This window comes from Lycium barbarum, chromosome 4 (genome assembly GCF_019175385.1).
Source record: "Lycium barbarum isolate Lr01 chromosome 4, ASM1917538v2, whole genome shotgun sequence".
Classification (NCBI taxonomy): domain Eukaryota; kingdom Viridiplantae; phylum Streptophyta; class Magnoliopsida; order Solanales; family Solanaceae; genus Lycium; species Lycium barbarum.
The window spans coordinates 9,110,037-9,119,644 of NC_083340.1; the positions used below are offsets into that span (position 1 = coordinate 9,110,037).

At 33.6% G+C, this 9,608-nt stretch overlaps 2 protein-coding genes across 13 annotated transcripts; both read right to left on the bottom strand.

Annotated features, from left to right (window-relative positions):
- Positions 1-145: 145 nt before the first annotated feature.
- LOC132635122 (protein NONRESPONDING TO OXYLIPINS 2, mitochondrial-like) lies at positions 146-5,593 on the bottom strand. 12 transcript variants are annotated; one of them, XM_060351371.1, is made up of 5 exons: positions 5,330-5,590; positions 4,377-4,563; positions 2,151-2,221; positions 704-746; positions 146-389 (listed from the first exon to the last, which is right to left on the bottom strand). In XM_060351371.1, the coding sequence occupies exons 1-2, from the start codon at positions 5,491-5,493 to the stop codon at positions 4,413-4,415; spliced, it is 315 nt and encodes a 104-aa protein (XP_060207354.1). In that variant the 5' UTR covers positions 5,494-5,590; the 3' UTR covers positions 146-389; positions 704-746; positions 2,151-2,221; positions 4,377-4,412. The 12 variants fall into 12 exon arrangements, with proteins under 12 accessions (XP_060207354.1, XP_060207361.1, XP_060207358.1 ...); XM_060351378.1 differs by having other exon boundaries at positions 4,445-4,563; positions 5,330-5,588; XM_060351375.1 differs by lacking the exon at positions 2,151-2,221 and having other exon boundaries at positions 4,445-4,563; positions 5,330-5,593.
- A 1,729-nt stretch (positions 5,594-7,322) lies between these two features.
- On the bottom strand, positions 7,323-8,864 carry LOC132635125 (metalloendoproteinase 1-MMP). The gene has a single exon (XM_060351379.1). It carries the CDS (start codon positions 8,537-8,539, stop codon positions 7,472-7,474), a length of 1,068 nt encoding a protein of 355 aa, XP_060207362.1. The 5' UTR covers positions 8,540-8,864; the 3' UTR covers positions 7,323-7,471.
- Between the last annotated feature and the right edge of the window lie 744 nt (positions 8,865-9,608).

Consider the following 9,608-nt stretch of genomic DNA (forward strand, 5'->3'; position numbering starts at 1 on the left):
AACTGGCAAGAAATCTTCATTATTCAACATCTGTTAAACTCAACCTTTTCCTTCTCAGCATAACAAATTGACCGAAAAAACAAAGAAATTTTGGAAAACCCTTTGTTCTACAACACAAAAACTCTTCCATTCTCAGTATAACAAATTGGCGCAAGAAAGAAATAATGATTATCCAATAGTAAGATCCCGATTAATCGAGGAATCAGAAGTAGAATTAACAGCAAAACCAGCTGAAAGTTTGATACAATCAAATATTGTTACCACTTATGTAAGCAGTCATTAAACAGAACTGTCTTGTCTAGGACAAAATCTTCCTTTCCAGTCAAAGATTTGACAACTTTCTTTAACAATCTGCTAACGAAGTCACCTTGGTACCGAGAGACCCAGCTCTATTGCAACAAACAACAAAAGACTCGTATCAGGAGAAATTATAAACAGTCAAAGTACACATTCAAATATCAAAACTAGGTTAGGTTAGGTCCTTAAATCAGTCAAATACATTTTATTGCAGATACAGTTGCCACCAAAAGAAAAACTTAACCTACGGTGTTACATACAAGACAAATTTGTGTTCTAGTATTTGAAAAAGAAAAGGGGAGGCTCTCTGATGCATCTTTTTCTCTACAATAAACAGATGACACGTCTGAAAACATGGTTAAAGCCAAGGCAAAATATCTCGTAGCTAAATTCAAGCAGATACAACCTCCTTCTGAAGAGCAAAAAATTTCACGTTCCTTCAGTATCATCTGGGAAAACGAAAATTCTTGTTACCAAAATAGGCTTTGTCAAATAGGGGCATAATAGCTTAACATAAAAACAACTGAAGTCAGAAAATTATTTTATGCAAAAAGACCCCTGGAGGATTTTGTTTTCCTTTTCGACAGTATCCAAGAGTTGACAGTCAAAGAATGGTTGTCTCTTAGCAGATACTTTGGCCTACACAATCTGAAAGGCAACAGCTATGTTTTCCCACTTTCCTAAACCCTTCCAAGAAAGATCAAAGTTTCACTCACCAAGACACAATTTGAAAGGCAACAGCTATATATTCCCACTTTCCTAAACCCTTCCAAGAAAGATCAAAGTCTCACTCACCAGATTAATGGGTCAAGGGATTCTACACTATATTATTTAAAATCAAAGAGCATTGAAGTCGTTAAAGATTAATTTTTTAATGAGAAAAATGCATGAAGTTGTTAAAGATTAATCATTAATACATTAAGTCTGCTCCTTGTATTCTCCTAATAGGCTCCACTTATATCTATCAGTCATAGCAGGACACTCAAAGATAAAACTAGACTGGCGGCTGATTTCATTATAGACCTGTAGTTGGGTTTACAGTGAGATCATTTTCATAGTCAAGATTGCTATGATTCTTGGGAGCATTTCTAATGCTGGTATTGACTTAGAAGTGTATATATACATATGTAAGCAGATATGGAATTGTTATGACCTTAAAGTCCCTTCAAAGCTTCTCAGACAGATAAAAAAGAAATGCAAACCACAGGAAGACAAATAGTGGATGAGAGCATGAAAGAGAAACTACTCCTCTATCCCAAGCAAGTTGGCATCGGCTCTATGAAGATTATTTACTTAATTAAGTATTGCTGAACACATCATTTGTTTACCCTAAAAAAGGCCTAAAATGACATGGTTCCTAATAATGTTAAACAGTCTCGCCACAAGACTGAAACATCAGCTCTTACAATATCCTCCTCACTCTAACTCCCATGCAGAGCCCCCACTAAGATGCTTAAAACATGGAAAATTATTCCACTAACAGATGATTTAGGTGTGATTATGAGCTTTCAATTTGCAGTGTGAATCTTAAACTATGGAATCACTTGAAAGCAATGGAGCTCCAGAACCATATTCTCAGAACATTACCCATAAAATCAACCTCTTTAAATGGTCAGATACAGAAACACAGTTTTCCAGATAACCCCAAGTGGTACTTTGAGAACTAGGTAAAACAATATAATCAACGACAAGATAATAAAATTTTATTCATTCAGAAAGCTTTTTAATTTTTTACATTCAGTAATTGCATGTGAAGGTTAATGACTGCCTGAAACAGAATTCATTTCCGTCCTACTCAATTAATTACTTTCTTAAGACTGATGATAAAACTTGGTGCTAAGATAGGAACGCACTTAAGCAAAATAGGAAGGCCAGTCAGTCATATCCCAGTCTATTTCTTTCATGCTTTTGGAAAGTCATGTGCCTGCAGGAACCAAATATTCCAGTCAGATAGCTGATCAAAACCTTCCACCTCAAAATATATGCCCATTTTGGTTATACTAGGGTGTTCAAGATATTCAAATTTTTTTGCAAGCAAAGTTTCAGTAAATATATTAGCTAACATAGAGAAGAACAAGCATGAAAAGATTTATATTTGGTTCATTTTAGAAGTGAAAGGTTTCAGTCCAAACCAACTTCGACTGCAATTGCTTAACAGGGGGAAAAACCATGCCAGCCCAGAAAGTTTTAGAGCTTTAATGACTAATCAGCAGAAGCCCCTGTTTTTCAAGAATCCCATTACATACCCTTTACAGCCAGTCAACCATCACCACCACCCTTCCCCAGAAGAGGAAACCAACAATATTTAAGAAAAAACAGTTTCCACTTGCATGAATATCTATAAATATGAATAAAGTAGGTGTTTAACATCAAAATAGGTGTTTAGCAACAAATAAAGACTACGAGCCTGTTTGGATTGGCTTATAAGTTGGTCAAACCAGCTTATAAGCCATTTTTAACTTATTTGGGTGTTCGGTAAAATAGAAAACAGCTTAAATTAAGTAAAAAAATGCTTAAAATAAGCCAAAACCAAGAAGTTGCTCAACCCCAACCTTTTTTTTTTTTTTTGGCTTAAAAGCCATTTTGATTTGACCAACAAATTTACCCTTTTATCCCTTATATTTTCTGTTAATTCCAATACTACCCTTACTTCTAAAAACTCTTTAAGCACTTTTATCCAAACACGAAACTGCTTATTTATAAAATAACTTTCAGCACTTAAAAAGAAGCCACTTTTTTTCAGCTAATCCAAACAGGCTCTACAACTTATTCTGTTTCACCCAACTTGATCTGTTTTACTTTTTAAAAAAGATTAGTAACATAATTTTCAGAAGTCAATAATGAAAAGCTCCAATTTAAATTTTCACGCCAAATAATTTGTGGTTCCATCCTTGTTAGTTGCTAGTTCTTATCCAATTTAAATTTTCACGCCAAATAATTTGCGGTTCCATCCTTGTTAATTGCTAGTTCTTAATTACTTGACAAGGTAAAACCACAGCTGCACAACCATATAGTTCTGATCATAGACGTATAGAGAGAATAGGTTTCACCATCTCACTTCTACTTTGTTGGTTTTCCGTTCATGTTAAAGAAATATTTCTTTCAGAATCCTCTTTATTTTTCTGCAGTACAACTGGGCAGACAAAACACTATTCGGTGAATCCATTACTGTTGTAAGTCACTACTTACAATAACAAACCTGTGAAAGTGAAAGAAATTATATGGTACTTGTCTGCCTCATCCTATGTAGAAGCCTAGAAGGAGCTAGTAAGGCAAGGATGATATGTCACACTCCTCAGCAATTTCTACTAAATAGGATATACTCTCCCACACATTTTTTATGATAAAAGGAAGGGAGGAGGGAAGTCATTCCACAAGAGCTTTTTTGCCCTTCTCCACATAATATGTCCTATCTTTAACACAAAATGCAAGAAACAGATGCACAATATCTAAATATTTCTCAAATTACATGAAGCTGGTGCAAAGTGTAGATATACCTACTTCTGACATAATAAAAGAAGTGTAGGTAGATGGTCAAAAGATATAGGTATAGCTAATTACCTAAATAACACTGGCACGTTTTAATAGGAGAAGTAGGGAAGAGCACCAGAATAGGCAAAATACTAAACTATTTCTCAAACATCTTTAAAGAGCACTCTATATGTTTCAGTATAAGGAAGATTGACAAAGTCATTGAGCCAATTGAAGACTGTGCAACTCTAACTCGAATTCTGCTTGGTATGGGTAATTCCTCTCATATGGTTTTGTACATTCCAAGTAATGATAATATTGGTTTGCCATTCTTCGGCAGTTCTACATACAGTCACCTTTTTACCGTTTGGATAGTGTATTCATAAGGGACCTGGTTTTGATTGCAAGTAAATTCATGAAATCTCTCCCATACTGAATTTCCTTTTGATATTAACAATTGTTAGTGATTTCAGCATTTAAGAAATTCCTCCTACTCCAGGAACGGATTCGATTTTAAATTTCAATTATAACATCCATAGAAACAAATACCACAAGAAAGAAAAGTATAAATTAACAACCATGTACAAACAGTAAGAACAAGCACATACTTTTTTTTATTTTGGGGGAGTAATAAATGAACAATGCTAGAGGTCTGGAGAGGTGCAGCAAAGAGTACCCTGTGAAAGAGCTCTGCAACTCCTCGATGTTGAGCTCAGGCATGACGTCATCCTCGCTGTAGCAACTGCATTGTGTAGTGGCAACATAGACTGCAATCCTCCCAGCTCCGACGGAATTCTGCAAAAATGCAGAACAAAATATAACCAAAAAACGAGAAAAATAGTAAGTGGTCGTTTAGTAGGGTGTATTAGGTAGAATAGTGCTGGCATAAAATATTTGTACAGTGTATGGTTGCAAATTTAAGTCTAGCACAACTAATACTAGTATTACTTACACACCCTATTCAGTACTATTCTTATGCATAATAAACCATGGCATTAACAATACCAGTACTATTCTTATACTTATACATCCTATTTAGTACTCCCTTCGGTAGGTGTAAATTCAGAAGAAAATAAAGTTAATTCCTTCTTGAATTTTTTTTTTTTGTTAAATCAAATAAAGTTAATTCCTTCTTGATTATGTAAGCGGACACTAATTATAAACCAGAGGGAGTACTATTTAAAAATTATGCAATGCGTGTTATTTTTAAAACAACAAACCAAAACAGTCGATAAGAAATAATATCAGCATAACTAATCCCAGTATTATTTGTCTCCGAAAGTGCAATCAATCAACTATGCCCCAATTCCAAATCAGTCCGTTCAGCTATATGAATCCTTTGTATCCATTGTACAATAATAGAACTAAAAATATGCAACGTAATTTGACTATATCCGGACATATAATTGGCTAAGTAACTGTAGAGCTGAAACATATACAGCTGAGAATTTAACGAAATGATACAATAAAATTTAAGTAACAATAGGATACAATGTAGTAATAGATAACGACCATCCAAACAAGCTGTAAAAACAATTTAACCATAGTAAAATAATTGTACCTTGAAATGGAGAAACGTCGAAGAGGAGACGAAGTAGATCTGGTTGAAGCAGAGAAACTAGAAAACGACGTCGTAGAAGGAGCTGATTGGGAATTGAGTTTAATTGCAGATCTGATTGAAGAAATTGAAGCCCTATTTATAATTCTACTACACCTTGAAGCCATTATTGTAGAGAATTCGTAACAGAGCCAAAGCGCAAAAGAGAATGGTAGAGTTTTGGGTAAGATCTCGGGTTTAGGGTTTTAGTTCAAAGTCTTTGTCCAAATTCGTCGTTTCGGTCCCTGTAGTTTGTTGTTAATGTGTTAGGTACATATGTTTTTAGATGTCTTAACTTCAGTCCTTTCTTTGTTAGGAATTTCATGTAAAGTCCACCACTCGATTGCAAAATGTGGTTCTTTTTAGATCGAATTTCAATCTTGCCAAGCATTTTGCGGGGATTTTATAAGGTATTGTGAAGGTTAAAGTTATATCGATTTCGTCGAATGTTTCAAAGAAGAAAAAATGATGTGATTGTAATAAGTGATGGATTTGATAGGACGTTGAAGAAATGAAGAAAGCGCGTAATTTAATTTTGAAGATGAAAAGTCTTTAACTAAAGTCTAACAATTAGAAGTAACAATATAAACTTGTATAAACTTTACCTAAAAGAGCACTTTACTAGTATGTCTTTATGGCAGCCCCAATCTCCTTCCATCAAATTGACGACTTTAGGAATGAAAAATTGAAGCACATATTTTTTCCTAATAAAGGGTCATCTTCGATAGGACAAGCTATATAGAATAGCCCGAAGGGATCAATCCATAAAATCATACTATTAATTATACAGAAAACGTAGGCTCCTACTCTTATGACATGACTAAATCAATCTAAAATGAAGAAAATAGATTCAATTATTAGTAATAATAAGTACGGAAAAACACATTCACAATCTGAGTTTCACACATATAAACAAATAACAAGTCAAAACACAACAAATAGTAACTACACTTTCTTAACTCCACAAGTCCACATAATATATGAGTTTACGGTTGACCTCTCCTTTACAAGTTACCGTAGTCATGTTAATACATGCCATCTACGTTTTTAGCTCTATTTCTTATTTTTCTAGCATCATTTTCCATTCATTATGTGGCTTTGCCATTATAGAGAATATATGAGTTTGAATATAATAGTCAAAATAGCTAATTAATATTGTGCAAATTTTAAAACTGGCGGGTAACTTTTTTTTGGAACATCATTAAAATTTCTATAAAAGACACAGAAACACCGTACTGAGAAGTATAATTTGAATATTTCAAAATATCTTTAAGCTGCTAGAGAGGCACATGTCTCTTTAAATAGTAATACAATATGATATATAATGAGAAATAAAGTGTCAAAATTTCCTGATCTCTATATATTATAGTTTGTCAATTTCAATATCGTAAATTTGTTCATAATACATTTCTTTCCTTAGTTTTTTTTAATAGTATAAACCACCTTATCTCCCTAAACAACTAAGCAAACTAGTACTTAATTAATGATGGAAATTCAGATTGCTCACTTTGAAATTAGATTTTTTTTCCGTCGACTTTCTTACTAACCTAATCTTGTTATTAACCAATTCTTGTTAAGAACAATAAAGAAATGAAGAATAATATTTCGGAATGTGCAAGAATGGTAAAAACTCACTTGCATGTGATGTTTATATCAAATCAATGAACATATTCTTACTTTAATTTTTAACTACTAAGCTTAAATTGCTCGCTTTGTTATACAAATATTAATCGTCCGATAAAATATCCTCTGTCCACTAATTCCCCACTAAATACAGAGAACTTTCCATTAAGTTTCTATTTTCACTCCATCAAAAAGTAAATTAAAAAACAGAAGACCAAAACTTCCCACTAAAGTCAAAAAGGTAAACGAGCTTTCAATTCTTCTTTGACTCTTTTATCTTCCTTCTATAGTTCAACCTAACAAGAAATGATTCACAGAGAATATAAAAAGGACCTTTAATCCATCATCAAAGAATGTTCTTTACTTTCTTTTCCTGTGTAAAATATCTTTACAACAACAACATCTTATCCATCACTAACTTGTAAATTAAGTATAACCATCCAAAAAATAATTAAAAAAAGAAATTAAACAAGAGCAATCAAATCATAAACACAATGAAAACACCAAAGCCACCAACCCAAAAAAAGTATTGGTCCACTTTGAAGTTCTTCTTCTATTTGATGATGACATGTCATGCTCCAATGATGACGTGTACTTAAAATTCGGGTTTGACCCATATAAAGCCTGGACTCCTTCCACGTCATCAAGCTTTAAATCCCTTTTCTTCGTTCTTGGGCTTAAACTTGGGTACATTACTGCATTCTTAACCGAAGAATGAGCAAGCCCAAGTACATGCCCAATCTCATGGGTAACAACTGATTCTAAATCAACTGCAACTCTTGACCGTTGATCATCAAAATCAACGGCCCATGTTTCAGCTGCATCTAAATGAAACTTCCCATTTTCCGGTGAAAAAGCATGAGCTAACACTCCTAACACTCCATCAAACGGCTCTCCGTCACCGTGATCACCGTGATAAAACCCGATCTTAATATCCGCGCTGGAATAATCGTCCGCTTCCGTGAAATTCACGGGAATCGCGGACGACCACCGCGAAAAAGACCGTTGAAAAACGGTCTTAATTACCGATTCATCGATGTAATCGATCATCGAATTCGGAGAAAAAGCGTACGATAATATCATAGGTGACGTTTTTGTCCACCTAGGTCTACCGTAAAAATACGCGTAATTTTTCGTAGTATGTAATAACGAACTGTGATCATGATCATGATCATGAGCTGAATCACTCATACCGCAACGTGGCAACATAATTTCGTTCACAGTTTCATCGTCTAATTTTCCGGTGACTGTTAAACCGAGGTTTTTTTGGTAATTTAGTACTGCAGACTCTAAATCTTCGTCGAAAAAATCGGTGAAATTTTGATTTGGAATTGATAAATATCCGAATCGTTGGAAGTATTTTTTGAGCTCAGACATACCGGTGACCTGAGTACCTTTTCCGGCATCGAGGAATTTAACGAAAGCATGCCACGTGGCATTTTGAATATTATCGGTGAGTTCTGTTAAAGGATCGTTTTGCTGTAGTATTCTGGCGGGAAAAGAAGGAAGCGAAAAGAGAAGAAAGAACAGAGCAAAAGTGTGATAATACATGAAGGTTAGTTTTTCCTGTTGGATTATGGAGTAGTTTTTTTTTTGTTGTTGGGGGGATTTACAAAGAGATTTGAGAGGCCTTTATTAGAAGCAATGGATATGTTTAATCAGTTATATATAGTTACTTGAAAATAATTCTACTATACTTTATAATAGTACCAAAAGGAGGAAGTTTTGTTGGTTAATAGAGATAAGAAGGAGGTACAAGAAATTAAAATAGTTTGAGAGGAAGCTATGAAGATTCTTTCGTGTGTGCCTTTTCTATTGAGATTCTGACTTTTCATGAATGCAATTGGTGGGTGAACCACTGTATTTGGTATCCTATATTTTAAGAAAACTCGTTTAAAATTAATTTTAAGTTATAGAAATGATAGTATTACTTTTGAGGGGTTTGATTATGACAAAATTAATTTTTTTATGCTGTTTGCGTATTCATTGGAACGAAGAATTATGTAGCACAGAAAATCAGACTCACCAATAAGAATGGCTAATGGACAATACATAAAGGTTTATCTACTTCCTATGGATTCTTTTATTATGATTACGATGCCTGCTCCAATTAAGAAAAATTGTAGCCTGCATATATCAATATTTGAAGAAGTAAATAAATGAATAAATTATTATAATGAAAAGCGATGTATTTTTTCATATTTATATCCAATATTTTTATTTTGCTTATTTTCTATACATATACAGTAAAATATTTCGATGAAGCTGCGGTGTCCCGTGAAAAGCTGTATGAAAATATGAGATGATAAAAAAGATAAAACAATATGTAATAGAAGATAAAGGAGGTACGAATTGAATTTTCATAAAGAAAAGTCATGAAGTAATTCAAATTAATCTAGAAGAAGTAAAGAACTATACGTACGAGAATTTTCTCTTTTTTCTTTTCTATCTGTTAAATTTTTCTGTTTCAAGTATTAAAATCTAAATCGTCTTCGCTTCCTGAACTATACAAGTTCCAAATCAAGTTGGATTAACTAACAAAGCCACCTACAAAAATCAACGTATACAAAATTCTAACCTAAGTACTAGTTTGCATGAATATTTTAAGTATTAGTTGAAG

Coding starts and splice junctions, on each gene's coding strand:
- LOC132635122 (XM_060351372.1), bottom strand. CDS start 5,493: ATGGCTTCAAGGTGTAGTAGAATTATAAATAGGGCTTCAATTTCTTCA. Junction 4,564..5,329: donor CGACGTTTCTCCATTTCAAG/GTACAATTATTT, acceptor GCATTTTTGCAG/AATTCCGTCGGAGCTGGGAG.
- LOC132635125 (XM_060351379.1), bottom strand. CDS start 8,539: ATGTATTATCACACTTTTGCTCTGTTCTTTCTTCTCTTTTCGCTTCCT.